Here is a 20,500-nt window from a genome sequence, read left to right as displayed (position 1 = left end):
CACATTTTTAAAAAGCATGGTGAGGATGGCGGGGCCATCCCCCAACTCCAGACTAAGAAGCTCTAAGTAATAGATTTCCTGCCTGCCTGGGGCATCAGCTGATGTGAAAACCCACCCAGAAACCTCACTGTCCAGCAGCTCCTCCGTAACACAGGCTACACTTTCTCAGAATTAAGAATTGGGGCCAGTAACCACTTCGCTGAAGAATAAAGTCAAAGAAGAAGAAGAGAGTTCTGCCCCTCCCCAGGGGAGAGCCCAGACCTTGGGCTGCATGCACTGAGCCCACCTCCCAGGAGAAGGATAAACTGGAGAAGGGCGTCCTGCGAAACTGGGGCAGCAAATGTTCAGATGGGAACAAATTGACCGGCTGGCCAGGGACAGCCCCCTCCGTCGCTGCCTTGGCGGCTGCCTCCGCCCCCTCAGCACATCCTGCCCATTTCCGGTGGTTAAGCTGTCAGGGAAACAGTGCTTTGCGACCTGGGGCAACAGAGGCTGCCCCCAGGCGAAGCTGCGGGGGAAATGGGATCTAAACCACCAGCTCCCAAGCGGCAAGCTCCATACCCCCGCCAACAACCCGCCGCCCCCGCAGCCTACAGTACCCCCGGGGCAATATGTCCTGGAGAAGGGTGACCCGGGAATGAGGGGCAGCAGAGGCCACCCCCACGTCAGGCCTCCAGAGAGATGGGAGCTTATCCTCCAGCCCGCCAGGGGCAGACCCCCCTCCTCTCCAACCCCTGATGTCACCGCGCCCACCTCCCAGGAGCAACCTGACCGGGTGTGGGGTTTCAGGCTAATCTTGGGCGGGAGAGGCCGTCCCCAGGCCAGGTCAGGGGAGAGGAGAAGAAGTGGCCCCATTAGGCGGGGCAGCCGGCCGTCGCAGCTGCCTCTGCCCCTCGACAGCATCGCGCCCGCCTCCCAGGAGCAAGCTGACCTGAAGACGGGCATCTGGCTTCTTGGGCAGCAGAGTACGCCCCCAGGTTTGGCCGTGGGGAAGAGGAGAGCAAATTGACAGGCTCCGCGCTGCAGGTCCTCTACCCCTGCTGTCGCCTCCCCCACACTTTAAAGGCACTTCCCAGGGCGCCCCTCCCCCAGCAGGCTAAATGGGACAGGTGTGTCTGGTGATCTGAGGCAGGAGAGGCCACTCCCACACCAGGCCATCGGGGAGACGGGAGCCAATCCACCAGCTCCCCAGGCAGCCCCCTACCCCCACAGCAGCCACCGCTCCTGCCCCCTGACCTCACGGTGGCCGCCTCTAGGGAGCAGGCTGACCTGGAAATGGACTTCCGGCGAACTAGGGACAACAGGGACCGCCCCCAGGGCAAACCATGGGGAGAAATGGGAGCAAATGGACCTGCTCCATGGGAAAACCTGCCGCTGCTGCCACCACCCCCAACGTAACACGCCCGCCTCCTGGGGCCAGGCTGACTAGGATACACGTGTCTCTTAACCCAGGGCAAGAGACACCGCCCCCAGGACAAGCCGCGGGGAAGATGGGAGCAAATGTGCCCGCTCCCCCGCTGCAGGCCCCCGACCCCCGCCACCCGTGCACCCTGACTACCCTGCCTCCCGCCCCCAACAGGCAAAGTGGGAAAGGGTTATCCCGGGACCTGGCGCAGCAGAGGCCGCCTGCAGGCCACGCGGCACAGACATGGGAGCTAATCCTCAAGCTCCCCCGGGGCAGCCTCCCTATCCCCGCAGCCACGACCTTCCCAGCCCCCTGACTGCACCGCACCCATCTCCCAGGAGCAAGCTCACCTGGAGTCGGACCTCAGGCAAATCTCTGGCGGCAGACGTCGCCCCCAAGCCAGGCCGCGGGGGAGAGAAGAAATGGAGCAGCTCCCTGGAACGGACCCAAACCCCCAGCCGCCGCCGCCGCCGCCGCCTCCCAGGACCAAGCTCACCTGGAGACCGGCGTCCCGCCTCTACGGCAGCAGAAGCCGCCCCTGGCTCCGCCGCGGGGGAGAGCGGAGCGAATTGACCGGCTTCCGTGCGGCAGCCCCCCTATCCCCGTGGGCCCTGCACCTTAACCACACCGCCTCCACTCCCCACTAAGCAAGCTGAGTGGGACAGGTGTGTGAGGCGACCTGGGGCAGCAGAGGCCGCTCCCAGGCCCGGCAGCCGGGAGAAGGCAGCTATTCCATCAGTTCGCCAGGGGCAGCCCCGCTCCGCCCCCTTGCCGCTGCCACCGCCCCCGACCTAACCGCCCCACCACCCAGGAGCAAGCTTAACTGGAGTCCAACATCTGGCGAATCTCCGGCGGCCAACGCCCCCCCCAGGCCAGGCTGCAGGGAAGAGAAGACATCGACCGGCTTGCCCGGGCAGCCTCCCACCCACCGCCGTCGCCGCCCCCTCCGACCCCTCCGCCAACCCAGACCATTGCACCAATCTCCCGGGGTCAGGCTGACTGCGAGGATGTGCACTTGCCTTCTGACCCTGGCCACGTGCCTGAGCACCTTCCTGCACCCCTACACTCCCTGTACCTCTGCACCCCTGCCACTCTCTGCACTTCCGCACTGCCTGCACCCCCGCATCCCCTGAACTGCCTGCACCCTCCACAGCCCCTGCACCCCTGCCACCACTTACACCTTTGCACTGCGTACACTCCTGCACCCCTGCTTGTCCCACACACCACCTCTTGGGCCTGTGGCAGAGTCTCTGCTGTTAGACCAATGCACAGGAACTCACATCTTTGTCAGTATATGATGCATCAGTGGACGTCTGGGGTTGGCTGCAGGAAGGTACATGTTCCCGGTCACTAGCCTGGGCCACTAGGGTGATCTCTGTGAGGTCACCCAGGACGGGCTCAGAGATGCTGTTCTCTGGGAAGAGAGGAGTTGAAACCGGTCTTGAGGGCAGAGCTGTGCTCACCAGGTCGTCCACGCTTCATGTTTTACACAGGGTTTCGGAGAAGTGAAATTGATCCGGCCAAGTAAGACCGGCCTGCTGTGCGCCCACCTCAGTCCTGGGCTCTGAGGCAGACCGACAGGCTTCCACCATCAGGACACAGTTTGGGCACCTGAATGGTCCCTTGGAGGCATCCTATCACTTCTCGGGAAGAAGTCCGGCTGCTTCCACCCTATGGCCCTCCCTCCCACTGTGCTGGCCTCAGGAAGGTTCCTTATTTGGGGAAGAATGCAGCCCACACCCTACCCGACCCCTCACCTTTCTCTAACCCAGGCTGGTGCTTTCTCTGCCCTTCAGAGTCTGGAAAGCCATTTCTCTTCAGGTATGTCCCTTCTGAGATGGACTTGCTTCCACTCAATTCTAGGCGAGGATGCACCATGGAATGCACTGGGTAAGAGAACCAAAATAAATAGTTTCTTCTGTGAGGTTTTCTGTTTATCTACTGGGGCTGGGCTGTGTGTAGTTTGCTACAGCTATTCGTGCGAGAGGCTAAAGTCACCCGTGTGTCCTTGTTTTCATCTCCCCGCTGTCTTTGGGTTTTCCCTAGACACTCCTGAGACATTTACGTCTTTTAATTTTATTCCTGTTATTACACAGGGGCTCTACTGACATGGAGGTAAGGTGTTGGGGGAGCGGGACAGAGCAGGGCTTCTGTAGTCCTGTGATTAGTTCTCATTGAGCCTGTGCCCTGAGCTGTGACCTCCACAAGTGTGTCTCTTTCCCCCACCCCAATTTGGGTGGCACAGAAGGTATTTCCCTTCCCTCAGGTAGGTTAGGCTCTGGTAAAATAAATTCTCATAAAAAAAAAAAAACAAAACACAACCCCCCACAATGGAAGAGAATGTTCTGGGTGTATTTCAATAGAGCTATTTTTTCCTTTCCTGGCAGGAACCATGAGAAGTTTTCCTATGATCTTCACTCTGAGAACAGGATACGGTCCTGGATGTAAAATGCATGAAAAAGAGCAGGGGGCCCCTGTGACTGGCCCCCTGGAGTTGTCACACTCGGACTTCCCCACGCTGAGCCTCCAGCTGGCCTCAGGAACCTGTTAAATCTGCCTGCCCCCGGGGTTCTTACAAAAGCGGGTTCTGCCCTGGGAGCTGTGACTCTCCAAGCCTGCCCGGCTGCCTCTCTGTGTTGGGAGCAGCTTTCCCCCTCAGTTTTCTTGTGGATCTAAGAAGAGCAGTGGGTTTGCAGCTCCCTCAGCTCTGGTGTTGTTTTCAGGACAGAAGGAGCAACTTCTGAGCTCCACACGAGCTGGACCAGAGGCTGGAAGCCTCCTCTCCTCTGCCTCCATGCAGACAATCAGTGGCTGTGGTTCTGGCCGAGTTTCTGAAGATGTGGATTTAAACACACACATCCCAGCCCCCACAGGAGCACACAGTCCCATAAATCCCTACAACTTCCACTGGTAACTACGGAACTGATGAGGACACGGGTTTCGGGGCTGCAGAGGCCTGACTGCATGACTTTCTCCGTGGCCTATTAATGTGGTTATTATGGGCCTTGTCTGAAGTGGCTTGCTTACCGCACCTGGTACATGGGAAATACAAAATAAGTACTAGAACCTCCACTTTTTCTCCCTCTTGGGCCTTCCAACCTAAAAATAATACGTGAACTCAGATGGCCTAGTCACCACAATGAGGTCGGACCAGCCCGGCTCTCCTGAGTGATGGGCACTGACTTGTGCATTAACTCGGAACAGTAGGGGAACCGCCTTCCTCTAACTGGGCCTCTCCCCACACCAGGCACGCCCTCAGCTGAGAAGGGGCCAACTCCCCCATTGAGGTGTGTGCTGGTGGCTTCAGTGTGACCTGGCCCTGCCGGGACATGAACCTGCAGTGAGGTGGAGAGTCAGGAGGAGGTGGGGTCCCTGCTGGGGGAGCAGGGGGCCCGGTAGCACCCTGCGCAGCCTGGTGCCTGGGGCTCCCCAACATCTCCTACGGCCCCCGGGTCGGCTCTGGTCTGGGACACTCCATGCACCCTCCCAGTATCTTTTCTTTAAGTCCCTTTTTTGCTTTTATCAGCCAGAGGTGGCTTCTGTTGCTTGTTCAGTGAAACAGTGCATCAGGAAACCAGACTATTTCTAAGATCAGTGAAATACGAACTTTGGTCAGCTCGTCGGGCAGACCGTGCAGCACAAATTCCCGCACAGGGCTGTGCAAATGCCTTACGTGAAGGGTCCTCATCATCTGTCTTCAGAGATACAGAAGCTCGTGGTTCAGGTAAAACCTCAGGGAGGGATTGAGGAATCCACAGCTGGTTGGTTTCAAAGACTAACCGGTCGGAACAGACCCCTGAGCTGTGGTCAGAAGCCTGGCTCAATGTCACGCAGACTCAGCACCCTAAGGGTCCGGTGGGGCCGGTGCTGTTTCCTTTACAGGCTCTCGTTGTGGAGTCACTGTAGCCCCTTACACTCAGCAGGGAATCCAGCCCTCTTAGCCCCCACCCTGAGTGTTCCATGACACAAATCTCGGGAGTGTTTAATTTTCATCTTTGTTTAGGAGGATGAAGGTGGGGCAAGAGGAGAGATAAATTCACACTTAGTGACACCAAGTCACAGCCAGTACCTCCTCCTCGGAGAGCTATGTGCTCCCACAGTGGTGGCTGGGGGGCTGGGCAGAGCCCCTCCTCTGGTCACAGAGGGACTCACTGCTCTGACTGCAACTGATGGGTTGGACAACCAATCCAGAGGGGACAGAGAATCTTTCCCGGGAATTTGGAACTGACACACAGAAATTAATTTCACTCATCTGGGGATTGGGAGGAGGGTGGGAATCAAATGAAACCAGAGCAGGAGAGAAAGTTACAAGTGAATGAGAGAGAGACAGAGAGACTGAACTTGTGAGAGTAAATAGTGTGAAGGAAGGATAACAATCAGGGCACAGAGGAATTCCAGCTCCTGGCTGTCTAGTGTGTCCCAGCCCATCAACACACCTGCGGGATGGTTAACATCATTCCAGTTTTGCAGATTAGGAAACAGGCTGAAAGAGACGGGGGTTGGCTTTGGGTGCACAGTTAATTTAATTGCCACTGGACCCCTCAATTCCCACTGCCTGAAGGCACCATGACCCTCACAGGGACCCTGCAGTGCTGACAGCCTAGCACCCTGATCAAAGGGACCCTGCGGGAGTGGGAACCTCTCTGAGTTTGGAGAGTTCCCTGCACCGAGATTCCATGCATCAGCCGGCTCCAGCTCACCCCAGGTTAACGTCTCCCCAGCTGTGTAGTCCCCCGACCCGCTTACCTCCCTGCCAGGCACCCCTGTTCTTACCACCGAGTGTACTGCAGGAATTCAGGCACAGGGATGCCCAAAGCAACACGAGCCCAACGGCTGTACAAACAGCAGACTCCCAGCACCACCTTGGCTCCATGGGGATAGTAGGTGTCCTCACCTTTCATGTACCTAAGGCAATCTGTTTCTTCAGCTGGAGGCTATAGAGAAAAATAAAAGGTCCAAAACATTGTTCAGTGGGGAATTCCTCCAAGGACCTGACTTCAGTGTCTACAACCAGTTGTGCTGGCCGCTCTTACCCCCGGACTTTGGGTGAGGTGGATTATTGATCAGCACAATCGCCGGTGTCCCCGCTCCTGGGCTTGGCTGCCCAGAGGGGCTGGGGGAATGGGTAAGGCCAGGGCAATCAGGAAGAGCACAGAGGACCTGACATCTCGCCTCCGCAGTTGTAAACCCTTCCCCAAATCTCAAGGCATTGGACAGAGTGCAGCCACCACAATAATGAGATGTTCCCATCTCTTCACTCACTCCTGTTGGTTCACTTACGTGCTGAGCATCCACTGGGTCACAGGACATGACACACAGGATGGCCAATGGGACAGGCTTGGTACTTCCCCCTGGATCCTGTTCAATCTGATGGAAGAATGATCACTCATAAACGGTTTCTCAAAAGGATACATAGACAGGAGACAAACTGCAGAGTGAATCAAATTTTAAAATATAAATGAAGATCCCCCAGTCTCCCCGCCTAAGGTTAACAGCATAAAGAAAATAGATCTTGCCTTTGATCACCAAGGTAGTGGTCACCCTCTCTCAGGAGGAAAGGAGAGTTAATCTTTGAGCAGGACACAGAATTGCTCCATCGAATTGGACCAGGACCTCTGCATTCATTCAGCAAATCTGTATAAGCTCCTACTACTTATGGGAATCTAGTAACTATACCCATTCCCAAGGCTCTTGGGCTTTATTAGTCAACAAAATAGACACGACTCCCCATCACTGGGGGCTCAGAGTTTTAGCAGAGAAAACAGGCAACATGATGGGGGTAGCAAGAGCTTGGGGAAAAATAAGAGTGATATGAGCAAAGTCAGGTGATGGTGGTGGGGTGGGAGGCAGGCAGGAGGGAATAAGGCAATCCTGGCAGATCTCAAGGAGTAATGAACTTGAAGCAGAATAGATCCGGAGGAAGAAGGAAGAGCCGGAGCCAGAGGCCCCCAGAGTGATGGGGAGAGTGTGGGCGGAGAGGCAGAGCAAGCCGGGTCCTCGAAGACTTTGGGACGACTTTGGCTCCTAATGGAATGGTGACCATTTTAGTGAGTTTTGATGGGATGGGTGATGTCCAATTTATGCTTTTGTTTTGGGTTTTCTTGGGAGGAGGTTAATTTATTTATTTTAGTGAAGGTGCTGAGGTTTGAACCCAGGATCTCATGCATGCTGAGCATGCACTGTATCACTGAGCTACACCCACCCCCTCAAATGTATGCTTTTATAGGCTCCCTCTGACTCTGTGTGGATGAGATTGTAGAAAAGCAAAGATGGAAGTAGTAGGCTATTTTGTGTCCAACAAGGGGCTGAAAGTGGCTCCTAGGAGGGCGGGGAACAGGGAGTACGTGGTTAATGAATTCAGAGTAGCCAGAATTTTCTAACAAGCTGGATTTGCTGTCTGTGTGTGTGTAAGAGAAAGAGAGAGAAAGAACATGGTTCCAACATCTGGACCTGGAAAATGGCATGGATGTCCTCTCCATCCACAGGAGATGGGACAAAATGGGGCTGAGCAGGTGGAAAGGGGCTGGAATCAGCTCAGTTCTTCAATATCATGATTAAGGAGTCTATTAGATATTGCCACAGAAATGCCTAATAGGTAGAGGAGTCTGGTCTTTTTTTTTTCTTTCTTTTTAACATTAAAAAATATAATTTAAATGTATTAATTTTATTATGTGAATGGATTTGGAATTTTATTTCATGCCAAGGTATATGTTATAATAGCCAAATGGAAAATATATCAGAAAAGGGGAGAAATGAGGGCTTTCACAAAAACTGACTGTCCGTAACGTAGGTAAAATTTCAACGAAAGAGTCTTCAGTGCAAAATCCTCATCTTGGTGTTACATAAAATTAAATGAAAAAGGACTATGTTGATGTATCATTATTTCATGTTACATAATAGCCCCAAACAAACACACTGTTTAACTATGAGGCTTGTAGAAATACTATTCACTTTATTGACATAAATACAGAAATGCAGAAAGGTTCTAAGGTAGAATAAGCATCTTAGTGGAATTAATAGAGATCTGAGCATTTCACATGATATGTATGGACTGATTCAAAATTTGGAAAAGTAATTTACACAGTAGAACATACGTAAGAATGTGAAAGCAAGATGAATGAAAGAAAAAGAATATGAGTATCAGGGAGAGAGTTCCAAATGGAAAAGGCCAATCAGGGAGTTTTGGACAAATCGAGAAATTGATGGCATGTCAATTTCCAATTCTGGTTGCTTCTACCAAAAGTATAGCAGTGAGATAGAGGAGAGACCCAGGACCCAACTCCGAGGCACATTCGCAGAAAATATTTGGGAAAAAGAGGAGACGTTGGCAAAAGACCAGCCAGTGGATCGAAAGCAGAGCGATGGGCTGGAGGCCAAGTGAAGCAGGAACACGGGGGAGGAGAAATGGAAGAGCCGGGTCAAATGCTGCCAAAGGGCCATGCATGATGAAGACTAAAAACTGACCACTATATTTAGCAACGTGGGGTCACTGATGGCCTTGACAGCGCAGTTTCCATAGAGCGAGGGATCAGGGGAAAAGCCAGAGTGGGTGCAAAAGGGAATGGCTCAAGAGAATATGCAGACAGTGAGTTTAAACGACTCATTAAAGATTTGCTGCAAAGACATGGGGTGGCAATTGGTGGGGGCGAATTAGGGTCAAGGAGTGCTGTTTGTTTCTTTTAAGAGGATGGACTTTTATATACTGATAGGAGCCAACTAGCAGTAGAACAAAATAGATGAGGTAGTGACAGAGAGGATGGATGTGGGAGTGACAGCCCCGAGAAGATTGTATGGATGGGCCCCCTGGTGACTTTTGGATGACCTGGCTTTCGATGTCACCTGTAATAAGAGGTGGGGCAGCGAGAGTGAGGTCACAGACATCAGAAGGCGAGCGGATGTGCTGGGAGTTGCTGGTGAAAGTTCTTTTCTCTTGGCTTCAGTTTGCTTGGTCAAAGTAGAAAAGTAAACTTACCAGCTGAGGGACGAGAAGGAATAGTTACTGGAGTCATGAACAGAAGATATGAAAGAGACTTCAGGGACAATGGGACAGTGAAAAGAGCAGAGGGAGACGGGGGGAGTGTGCTCTCAGAAAGTTACGTTTTATCTTTGAGGTCCCCAAGTGTTGGATGTGTGATTGCCCTTCCTGCTGTCCACGAAATAAAAATTGAGTATGGTTCAGGGAAAATGCTATTTCATTCTAAGAGGCTGCCTGTTTCTCAGGAACGGTCATCTTAAACTGCAAACACTACAAAAATGTTGAAAAGAAGAACTTGTGTACCCAATGACCCACTATTTTCTATAAATTTGGTTGCTATTTACTTCCCCTATCAATACCACAGAACCGATACTGCCTAGGATGGAGATACATCGATGCTTAAATGGAAATGAAATCTGTATCTTTTCCCTAAACTCCATGGCTTCCTTAACATCCCATTCCCCTTGGAATTTAGGGGTGTCCGGTATAAGAAATAAGAAACAGTTTGAGAAAATCCCGGCTCAGAATTACACAGCACAACCTCAGCTCAGAAGTATACAGCCATAAAAATGTTTAGAAGCAAAACTCCATAACTACTCTTAAAGAATTTTGCAAACCTGGGCCTGCCCAGATGTTTCCAAACTGGAAAGGTACTCCAATCAGTTGACCGGTACGGGAACCAGAGGCTGGTCAGCCTTTTCTGTAAAAGCCAGAGACTAAATATTTTCAGTTTTGCAGATCATTTTGTTGTAACCATGCAGGTCTGCAATAAGAAAGCGAAGAGCACTGGGAGACACGAAACAAATGGGCATGCCCACACCCTCCCTTCCACTCAGGGCAGCTTCTCTGTGGTGGGGAGCTTTGCCACAATGACTTGTTTCTTTGTTTCCATTGGTTTCTTTGTTTCCACCTTACTGCTCAAACTCAGAACTTCAAGTGAGCCTGGTCCTTCAGCATCCATGCAGAAAGAAGGCTGAGTGGGGGTGGGGATCCCACCTGACAGAGAAGAGAGATGGCTTGTCACCATGACATGAGACAATCACACCTTCCGGGGAGAAAGGGAACAAAGATAAGGGAGGGGCACAGCAGTGGGACCCCTGGGTCACCTGCCAGGCTTGCTCTCCCTCCACGGCCACCCTGGGGGCCTGGGTGGTGTTTGAACTCAGCTACAGTGATTAGGCTGAGGGGACTCAGGATAAAGGACCCTCCGTCTCCACACCGGGTTCCAAACGCAGCCTCTCTAAGTCTACCCTCTGAATTTCTGGAACTCAGCTGGAAGAATACATGATCAGGCCAGACCCAGAGCCCAAGCCAAACACGACAAGGGTCACGTGGGGTTGTAACCCCGTGCTCAGCGGTCGGGGTCTCCTTGCAAATCTGCAGAAATCCCTGTTCTGCCTCATTCCTGGGAGAAACCCCACATCTCTTCCTGCTCTGTCTGTTCTTCTCTTGAGGCTATTGTCCTGGAGGGATGCAGAGTCCTTGAACCTGGCCCTCCAAACGTACATAAGCAGCCTGTTCAATAAAACAAATTATGCACTTTTTCACATTTGCCAGTTTTTTGATTCCAGAAAGGCTGCGGGACTCTTTATCACTGTCTCCTGTGCCCCCACCACTTGGTGGCCCTCTCCTCATGGAAACACGATTTCCCACAACTGCACCCTGCCTCCCTGCTTGTCAGAGGGGAGTGACCCACAAAGACACAGGTGTTTGTGAGGATCCTGTCCCCCAGCAGAAAGCCTACTCCTGGAGCCACGGACAGGGATCTGGCCTCCTGAGCCGCTCAGCTCTAATTGAAAGCCTAAACTGGGGACCCCGAACATTGCTGACTGACTTTCTGAGTCACCTGGGCTGGAAGGGCCTGATTTTTCTTTCCAAGAATGGATGTAGCGCAGCCTCCATTTTCAGGGCTGACATTCATGACGTATCTAGTTCCCCCAAATGCACCCCAGGAAGGAAAGGCCCTTCCATCCCACTGGTTAGAAACCCAGCCCAGGGGAGTTCCGAAGCACTGCATTGCTGTCAGGTCCAGCATCCCTGCAGAGTGGCCCCTGCCCCTGAATGAGCCCCTTCCCTGGGCCTTCCCTGCCTCGACATGACCACACCCCAGGTGGTGCTGGGGAAGGCAGGGAGTGCAGTGAGGGGAGGGGGGAAGCAGAGCCCCTTGCTCTGGAGTGAGGAGACCACAGAGAAAGGCACACATCACCCCGACCCTATACCGCAAACTCTTAGCCCCGCCAACACAGGGGCCGCTCTGCGCCCTCTCACCGTGGCTCTCCTGTGAGACTGCACCCAACCCGACATCTGGCACCCAAGCCCTACCTCCCCTCTTATGACAGATCCCGTCTTCTTGGAAACTGCCTAGCAGCGCGTATTCAAGGCCGGCAGCGGGCCTGGCGGATCTGCACTTCAGGTGCCCTACCTGGCCAGCCGTGCGTGCCTGGGCTCAGTCCTCTTTCTTGCCCACCGGTAGCCTGGGTCCACGTCCGGTGCAAGCGGAGGCCACGGAGCCCAGGCTGATCCCCACACACGGACAGGTGAGGGTGCCCCCGCCTCGCTGCCCCGCTGCCCCGCCCACTGTTGGCAGCAACACCCCAGCCTCCGGCCGGCGCCACATGCAGGTCAGGACTTCCGCGCGGCCCTGCCCTCCCCGGCCCCGCCCAGCTGTCCCATAAGCCTCCTCCCACCCCCGTCCTGGCTGTGCCCTGGCTCCCATTGGCTCCGCAAGTTCTGCCCTCGCACAACTAGACTCGGGAGGACGCACGACGCAAGCGCTAGGGGAGGGCCCCGCGGAGTTGCCATGGTTACAGGCGCCACGCTCTGCGCGGGCCGGCGTGCACTTCTGGGGCGGGTAGCGGGCTCCGGAAGTGTGCAGCTGCCCGGGACCATGGCGGTGCTTGCTGCTGGGGATGGCGGCTTGCTCGGCCGGGCGACTAGTTCTGGCCTGGTCAGTCGGCGGCCGACATCCTGTCTGGGGCGGCGTCCCACAGACGGTAAACGTACGTCCGTGCCGTCGGTGGGGCCGGCGGACATGAACCGGGGTGGGATCGGGGTTGGGGCGGTGGCCGGGGAGGGCTGTGGTGCCGGGGAGCGTGTTGGGGCGGGGCGGGGCAGGGCTTGGGCACAGCCTCAAGCTTTCCTCCCCCTCAGGCCCTGGGGCTGGGGCCGCGAGTCTGGGTCTCCCTTGGTGGCCGCGGCCTCCCAGAACCCCCCGGGAAGGGCAGGCGGAGGACCCATCATAGATGAAGCGGGGCCTTACCCGGGTTTTGAAGAGCCCCAGAATCAGATGTTGGAATGGGGTGGCTTATCAGTCTTGTTTCTCTGCAGGGAAATTTCAGTTCCATCCAGATGTTGGTTCCTTCAGTCAACCTCAGGAATAAGACACAAGGGTCAGTGCCGATAAGCAGTTATCTAAGGCTTGACTCAAAATAAACTATGCGGGGTGTAGGGATGGTAGATGGGACCCTCCCTCTTGAAGTTAGCAGTCTTCTGGAATTAGAGGCCCCAGTTGAGGATTACATCCTCATCTGCAGTAATGGAGTTTGTGAGAAACACACAGAGAAGGGAGGGGTGTGGTGGCGGTAACTCATTACAGAATCCAGGACCCTTGCCTGGCTCTTGTGTAGAAGAGTCTCGCCTTGGATAGGGCAACAGTTATCAAAGTGTATCCAAGGCCCCTGAGGTGCAAGACCATTTTCATAGAAACGCCGGGATGTCACCTGCCTTTTGCACACTCTTGCTCTCCCGAGTTCCTGCGGGGTTTTCCAGGGAAAACCTGGCCTGCGATATCACAAAACAGGGAATGCAGAGGCAGATAGGAGAATTCAGCTCTCACCAGTCCAAAAGAGATTTGCAGAAATTAAAATCACTGCTATTCTTCTCACTAATGATTTTTCTTTTGAAAAATAGAATTATATTTTGTTTAAGAGTATTAATGGTAACTTACAGTAGATTGTTAATATTTTTAAGTGAATTCATACACTTTTTCTAACTTCTTGTTTAACTTCTAACACAGGAAATATTGATAGATTAAACTCACATAAATAGCAGCCTTTTGGAGTTCTCAGTAATTGTTAAGAGTGTATAGGGTTCTGTAGAACAAGGAGTTTGAGAGCCCCTGGAGAACGGGTGCTCAGATGCTAGTCGGGTGCTTAGTGGTGTTAGACGGATGCCAAGATGTCTTCCGCAACTGCTCCCGGACTTGAAGTAATTGGCCACATGGAGATGGGTGGGCAGTGCCTCCACTTTACAAACCAGAAGCTGCTGAACGTGTCTGGAGTCTAGGCCATGGGCTGTGCAGGGATTCCCGTTGTATCTGTTCTATCTAAGCCTGGATTCCTGTGCAGAGGCCTGGCCCTGAAGACCCGCTCTCCTTTGCTCCCTGCCAGGTACCTTCTGTGTGACTTCAACCCTCCAGAGGGCTTCAACCTCCGTAGGAACGTCTGCATCCACATTGCCTTCCTCCTGAAGACCCTGCTGAAGATGGAGGAGCCGGTACTGGTGCAATTCCCTTGGGGCCACCTCTACCACTGGCAGAGCCCCGATCCCTGGTCCGACTCCTTTGACCTCCCAAGTCTCAACAGAAACATCCCTGACATTGAGTACGAGCAGTTCATTGCAGGTGAGGTGGTGGTCATTTAACTGGGGCCAGGTGGTCTTTGTTCTGGTTCCGATCTGAACATCGGGCCATCTTACTTTGGACTTGTCGGTCTGCTTAGGGGCCCTGCTCATGTTTCCTTCACTGCAGGTGAATTTGGTTTTTCCATAGTTTTTTCGGGAAATCAATTTGAAGTGTATGAGCTCTATGTCCCCTCCCCTCTGAAAACCCTGGCCTCCTGGTGAGATGGAGCGGTGACAAGGAGGCCACTGCCACAGAGGCCCTTGTCCCAGAAAGAGTCGCTCGCTGTGCACTCAGGGCTGTTCTTACCTGTAGGAAAACACGATGTGTGTGTAACATGGGCCACGTGCTGGAGAAGATATGTAACTGCCCATCCAGTATAATTTGGTCCTGCTCAAGCTACCCATTTTAAATTTTGTAAGAGGGAAGAGTTCAAGATTTTCTTTGAATAAAGGTATTTAGAGCTTATCAATTTTTTTAAAATTGAAATGTGATTGATTTACAATGTTTTGTTAGTTTCAGTTATACAGCTGTTTTGTTAGTTTCAGGTATGCAGCATAGTGATTCAGTTGTACATATACATAGTCTATTCTTTTTCAGGTTCTTTTCCATTATATGTTGCAAGATACTGAATATTCTTCCCTGTGTTCTACAGTGAATCCTTGTCGTTTGTCTGTTTTACATATAGTAATTTGTATCTGTTAATCCCAAACACCTAAGTTTGTTTTATAAGCCTGTGAGTCTGTTTTTTGTTTTATAGATAAGTCCATTTGTATCATGTTTTTAAAAATTCCACATATAAATGATATCATATGATACTTGTCTTTGTCTAACTTATTTCACCTAGTGAGATAATCTCCAGTTCCATCCATGTTGCTGTAAATGGCCTTATTTCCTTCTTTGTTATGACTGAGTAATATTCTGTTATATCTAAATACCACATCTTTATCCAGTCATTTGTCAGTGAATGTTTAGGTTGCTTCTAGGTCTTGGCCATTGTAAACAGTGCTCCTGTGAAAATTGGGGTGCAGGTATCTTTTGGAATGAAGGTTCCCTCTGGATATATGCCCAGGAGTGGGATTGCTGGATTAGGTGATAAGCCTTTTTTTTTTTTTTTGTCTTTTGAGGAATCTCCATACTGTTTTCCACAGTGGCTGCACCAAACTACATTCCCACCAACAATGTAGGAGGGTTTCCTTTTCTCCACAGCCTCTCCGGCATTTATGGTTTGTGGACTTTTGAATGATGGCCATTCTGACTGGTGTGAAATGATAACATTGTAGTTTTGAGTTGCATTTCTCTGATAATTGAACGATATTAAGCATTTTTTATATGCCTATTGGCCATCTGTGTGTCTTCATTGGAGAATTGCTTGTTTAGTTGTTCTGCCCATTTTTGGATTTGGTTGTTTATTTTTTTCTTATTAAGTTGTATGAACTATTTATATAGTCTAGAAATTAAGCCATGGTCAGTCTCATCTTTTGCAAATATTTTCTCCCATTCCATAGGTTGTCTTTTAGTTTTACTTATGGTTTCTATTGCTGTGCAAAAGTTTATAAGTTTAATTAGGTCTCATTTATTTATTTTGGCTTTTATTTCTGTTGCTTGGGTTGCTTAGATTGCCCTACAAAAACATTGCTGAGATGTATGTCAAATAATGTTTTGCCTATGTTTTCTTGTGAGAAGTTTATAGTGTCGTGTGTAATATTTAAGTCTTTAAGCCATTTTGAGTTTGTTTCTTTTTGGTTTTTTTGCGACTCTATTGTATGCTTTTGATTTGTGGTTACCTTATTCTTCAAATATATCAGCCCATTACTATATCTATTTCCTTTAGACTGATAATCACGTAGGCTCCAACACATCCTAAGAATAACGAAGAAAAAAAAAGAAAGAAAAAAATCTACATTTTCTTGCTCCCCTCTCCCATTCCCAACTTTTTTTATTTTGATGTCCTTTTTCATTTTTACATCTTTATGTTTATTCTCTTGCAACTCGTTTTTGCATTTCCAACTATGGTTTTCCTGTTTCTATAGCATCCTGCTTCCTTTCTGTTTAGAATAGAACCTTTTAATGTCTCTGTTAGGTTCAATATTGCTGAGTTATCTCACCTCCCCCTCCCCCCTTCCCCCCAGGCCTCTGAATCCTCAGTCCAGGGAAGCTAAACCATTCTAGCCTTCATCGGTTCTGGGAAAGCAATCTTCAGAGTGGGAAAAGACATTGAAAAATAATATTCTGTGAGTTGCACTCTACCCTTGCCCAGAGATGAGAAACATCTGAAGGTGGAGGAAAACAGTTGGAGGTGGGGAACACAAAGTCTTTTCTCCTTTTGCTACTGAAGAAATGATTGCTTTTGTAATTAGTGATGATGCCCTTTAAATTGGTGAGATCGAGATTCCACAGCTTCAGCGCCTGTGAATAACCAGCTGGGAGAAAGCTCTCTAGGGCCCCTGCAGTGGGAAAGGCAGCCCCTCTGAGCACCTGTTGTTCTGTATTCTTCCTGCCTCCACACGGGTTCCCTAGGCACCGTGCAGGACGATGCAGTTACCCAAGGTGGAGGACGGGGAGACCCCTGCTGTGTGGCGAGCCACAGAAGCCCACACTTGAAGGACAAAATGTAGAGTAGTGGGGCGGTCATAGGAACAGGGGATGGTTGAGACCCAGGATGGTGTCCTGGAGTCCAGCAGCCAAGGCTGGTGGGGCAGATGGGGCCCTGGGGCATGGGCAGTCCTTGAGGGATCTGAAGCAAAGATAGGAACCAAGAGACTGGATTCGTGTGGGGGTACGGCACCCCTTGGATGCTGCGGGGCAGCTCAGTGGGCCCAGGGGGAGCGGGCACTTCCCCAAAGCTGGGTTGACAGGTCACAACCAACTCACTGGGGACCGAGAGGCACTGAGTCATTTTTAACTTTTTGTCCCTCTTCCTGGAAAAGAAACTGCTGCCTGTTAAATAGCCTGTGTCGTTAGTGAGAATTAAAGACATGAAGCAAGATTGCCTCAAAAGTCATCCATTGTGTAGTTGTTAATAAGGGTCAAATGAAAACTTGAATAGATGAAATGAAGCATTCATCAGAGGATTTGAAACTCCTTTAAAATAAAAATTCTTGCTGCCTTTGTTCTTCATTTCAGGGTTCACTTGGTGATAATAATCATAACCAAAGCAACAGCAAACCCTTACAGTACTCTGTCCTGCTGTTCCAGGAACGCTGTGTTCATGACAACCCAATGAGTTGGCACCACTATGAGTTCCACTTTAAAGGTAAGGACATTCATTAATCACACGGCTAATAAATGGCAGAGCTGGGACTTGAACCCGAGCTCTCTGGCCCCAGAGACCCCTCTCAGCCCCTTCACTGCAGCTCATCACTTGGCATGCCCGACACAGGCCAGCATTTACGAGCAGTGTGACCTTGGCCAAGGCTGCTTCACTGCTTGGTCTCTGATTCCTCATCTGTAGAATGGGGGTGTGGGCAGTGAACTCTGTGAGCTCAGTGGTCACTTCCTCCAGCTCTGCAATTCTACTGCTTTGAGTTAGTATAGTAAGTATCCGAGCCCCTACATGGCCCACACATGGGCTGGCGCTTTGCTAGGCCCTGGGTTACGGAGCAAAGTAAGATCCGCCTGCTCCTCCGAGGAGCCTGTGTCCCTCCACGGCAAACAGCTGCGAGGCCCAGGCTCCCTCGCTGGCGGTCGGGGGCTGGGCAGGAAAGTCTGATAAGAGAAGATGGAGGCAGAGCCCCTCCGGGAACAGTGGTGGCCACACAGCTCTCAGGAGCGAGAGCCTCTGTCCAGGCTGCTGACAGGGGGATCCTCATGAGGCCAGTATTCCCCCCAACCTAAGCCCTCAGGACAAAGATCCAGCCATCCCTGCAGTGTCACCATAGAGCCAGTCCATCCTCATCACTGTGCCTCTGTGCTCCTTTGTCCTCGGGCCTCTCTTCCCCCTACACCCAGAAGACTCTTCTCCCTCTCTTCTCTGAGTGCCCCCTCACTTCACCCGTGGTCCCTGCTTCCTGGGCCACCATCACTGGAGTTGACGCTTTGCACCTTCACAACCCCGTTTGATCAGGAGCCTGGGTTGGCCTCCTTGTGCTCACTTTCCACCTTCAGATGATTGCTCCTCCCCTCGTGGGAGCACATGGAAAACCCAGATCCTTTCCTAGCAGTGCCTGCCACCCTGGCCTCCCTGCTCATCTGCCTCAGTCAGGAGCACCTGGACCACCAGCTCTGTATTGCCTCGCCTCCTACCATCAAGACGTCAAAGTTCATTCTCCTTCCACCTCCCAGTATGGTCATTGTAGGGTCTTCTTCTCCATCAGCCTGAGCCAGCCACCCCCCATTCACCCTACCCCCGGGCTCATACCCGGGCGTGTCTCCACCCCAGGTCCAGCCTCTCTCCTTTAAGTGCCCACCTCTAGCCGTCCAGCTTCTTCTCCACCAGCCTCCCTGGCCCTCCTTCACCCTCACTGGGGCATCATGCGCTGACTCCTCTGCTTTCCTGCCTGTCCACGTTCCTCTTACTTCCACTTCCCCACCTTCCGGCTCTGCATCCACAGTCAGCACTCTCTTTATGACAGACAAAACGCCCTTGAGCCTTGACCTTTTCAGTTCCTCACCAGGCCGACTTCCATCTCGGTTCACCCAGCTCTACTTGTTCTGAGCCTGCAGGCAGCAGGCTCTCCCAGCACAGATTTCCAAGACTACAAATCAATGCCCACCATGTTGCCGCTGCCAGGCAATCCTCCAGGATTTCTATAGTGAGCACATTTCCCCACTTATCACTCAGTGGTGTCAACATTCTCTGCTCTCTGCACACCTCTAACCTTCCCTCTGTCTCTTCCCTGACTCCCAGCAGATGGTCATGCCTCCTGCTTCAGAGAGAATGACATGTCACTGGAAAGGAACTCGCTCACCTGCAGCAAATCTGCTCACCTCACCTTTTATCTGTCCCTTTCCCACCTGGACTGTAGCTGTAGTTGTTCTTAATTCAGTGAGTTTAGTTGACATATATACACACAGTTAAAAGCATAGCACACTATCGGCTACCTTCTAGGGGTTACTTTTTCAATTTAACATGGAGTGTGTGATTCATCCACTTCATTGCATGTACCTGCAGTTCATTTGTTTTAACTGATCTTAAATGTTGTGTGTGTGAAAGTAACACAAGGCAAGGGTAAGCCAGGATTCAGGATGCTGGTTACTTCCTGTGAGAAGAGGCCAAGAGCAGGATAGGTAAAGAGGACACAGTATGTCACTGTCAATATTCCTGTTATGATGCTGGGTGATAGGTTCATAACTGTGTCTTATAATATTAATTTTAATACATAAATAATTCTGACAGGCAAATAAGATGAGAATGTGTCATGAACCAAGACATACAATGGGTAATATTACATCATTATTGTTATGTAATCTTGTTATATTATATATTAATCATAATCTTACATTATTTGTTATGGGTTATATATTATATAGATGCATGAATAATATATTATGTATATAAACACCTACATATGCATTATATACTATCTGCTAATAAATAAACAGAAGATAATATGCTAGTATATCTTCTATTATGTATTATTTAATAAATAATAACATACTCTATCCTGTTATATGACATGGAACATAATCTTTAATAAAATAAGAAATCTGTCAATATATATTGGTAATTAATAAAATATAAAAAAACAGCCCACAGCTTTTAACGCCGACACCGCTCCAGCTGTCACTGTGATTTCTCTTCCCTTTCATGGCCGAGGTCCTCACAGTGCTATCCGTTCCCCCTTTCATCTCCTTATCCTGAACCTTCCTCCTCCTCCCATCCCATGCTGCCTTCTGCCCCGTGGCCCCTCTAGTCTCCAGCGGCCTCTGGGGCACTGATCTGCGGGCACGGTCTCAGGCCCCAGCTCACCTGCCTGTCCGCCGCCTCTGCCACCGCTGGTGGGGGCGGGGCGGGGGTCAGAGTGCACCCCTTGTCCTGGAAGAGAACACAGCACAGACTGTGACCAGCAGCAGGTGTGGCCGGGAACTGCAGGACTTGGGGGAGAGCCAGACTGTCTGCATCCAGACCTGGGGCACTTGGAGTGTGAAGAAGCCCCGTCCTCACTGCCCCTGAAGTGAGGAAAACACCCTCAGGTGAGTTAAAGTGCTTATGACCTAGGTCTGTTGGCTGGAAAGGACAAACGGGCCCCTAAGGGGAGGGTAGTTGATGTTCCAGGCCCCACCAAAGCCCTAAGGGCTGGCGGGGAACCAGGCTGGACGCTCCACTGGACCCAGTGCCCCCTCGGGGGTGGGGCCTTCGGGAACAAGCAGAAAGCCCTCTGTCTCTGGGGGGGAAACGGGGCAGTGTGGGAGCATCCCTGAAGCGAGTCAAGTGAAGTCAGGGCCTGTGGGATCCATTTGTATGGCCACATCGAGCCTCAGCAGAAGCCACAGCAGGAGTGGATTCCTGTCTCTCCAGCTGTCATCCTCGTGTCTGAGTGCCAGGCTTCAGACCCGATCC

General features: G+C 51.4%; 2 protein-coding genes across 22 annotated transcripts in view; one reads left to right on the top strand and one right to left on the bottom strand.

Moving 5' to 3' along the window:
• LOC141573434 (uncharacterized) overlaps window positions 1-12,046 on the bottom strand; it is a 147,830-nt gene extending 135,784 nt beyond the window's left edge. For 5 of the 8 annotated variants that reach the window (XM_074341569.1, XM_074341565.1, XM_074341566.1 and 2 more), the window contains exons 1-10: window positions 11,803-12,046; window positions 9,998-10,376; window positions 9,245-9,380; window positions 6,686-6,772; window positions 6,179-6,339; window positions 5,842-5,888; window positions 3,163-3,291; window positions 2,686-2,819; window positions 1,756-2,282; window positions 287-952 (exon numbers count right to left, since the gene is read on the bottom strand). In XM_074341569.1, coding sequence (XP_074197670.1) covers window positions 2,133-2,282; window positions 2,686-2,819; window positions 3,163-3,291; window positions 5,842-5,888; window positions 6,179-6,339; window positions 6,686-6,772; window positions 9,245-9,286 — 750 coding nt within the window. In that variant the 5' untranslated portion in view covers window positions 9,287-9,380; window positions 9,998-10,376; window positions 11,803-12,046 and the 3' untranslated portion in view covers window positions 287-952; window positions 1,756-2,132. The remainder of the gene's footprint in view (window positions 1-286; window positions 953-1,755; window positions 2,283-2,685; window positions 2,820-3,162; window positions 3,292-5,841; window positions 5,889-6,178; window positions 6,340-6,685; window positions 6,773-9,244; window positions 9,381-9,997; window positions 10,377-11,802) is intronic. The other 3 variants (XR_012499122.1, XR_012499123.1, XM_074341570.1) reach the window with 2 other exon arrangements.
• Window positions 12,047-12,101: 55 nt separating this feature from the next.
• On the top strand, window positions 12,102-19,656 carry LOC141573433 (GDP-fucose protein O-fucosyltransferase 2-like). 14 transcript variants are annotated; one of them, XM_074341561.1, is made up of 6 exons: window positions 12,106-12,379; window positions 12,708-12,769; window positions 13,769-14,001; window positions 16,131-16,232; window positions 17,125-17,254; window positions 18,851-19,656. In XM_074341561.1, the coding sequence occupies exons 1-4, from the start codon at window positions 12,290-12,292 to the stop codon at window positions 16,136-16,138; spliced, it is 393 nt and encodes a 130-aa protein (XP_074197662.1). In that variant the 5' UTR covers window positions 12,106-12,289; the 3' UTR covers window positions 16,139-16,232; window positions 17,125-17,254; window positions 18,851-19,656. The 14 variants fall into 14 exon arrangements, 12 of the variants coding, with proteins under 12 accessions (XP_074197653.1, XP_074197655.1, XP_074197652.1 ...); XM_074341559.1 differs by having other exon boundaries at window positions 12,107-12,379; window positions 16,131-16,297; XM_074341552.1 differs by lacking the exon at window positions 16,131-16,232 and having other exon boundaries at window positions 12,102-12,379; window positions 17,197-17,254; window positions 18,159-19,656.
• Window positions 19,657-20,500: the final 844 nt, after the last annotated feature.

Source organism: Camelus bactrianus, chromosome 15 (assembly GCF_048773025.1).
Source record: "Camelus bactrianus isolate YW-2024 breed Bactrian camel chromosome 15, ASM4877302v1, whole genome shotgun sequence".
NCBI lineage: Eukaryota > Metazoa > Chordata > Mammalia > Artiodactyla > Camelidae > Camelus > Camelus bactrianus.
This window is presented reverse-complemented; position numbering and strand designations above follow the sequence as displayed.

Coding starts and splice junctions, on each gene's coding strand:
- LOC141573433 (XM_074341552.1), top strand. CDS start 12,290: ATGGCGGCTTGCTCGGCCGGGCGACTAGTTCTGGCCTGGTCAGTCGGC. Junction 12,380..12,707: donor GCGTCCCACAGACGGTAAAC/GTACGTCCGTGC, acceptor GTTTCTCTGCAG/GGAAATTTCAGTTCCATCCA. Junction 12,770..13,768: donor CTCAGGAATAAGACACAAGG/GTCAGTGCCGAT, acceptor GCTCCCTGCCAG/GTACCTTCTGTGTGACTTCA.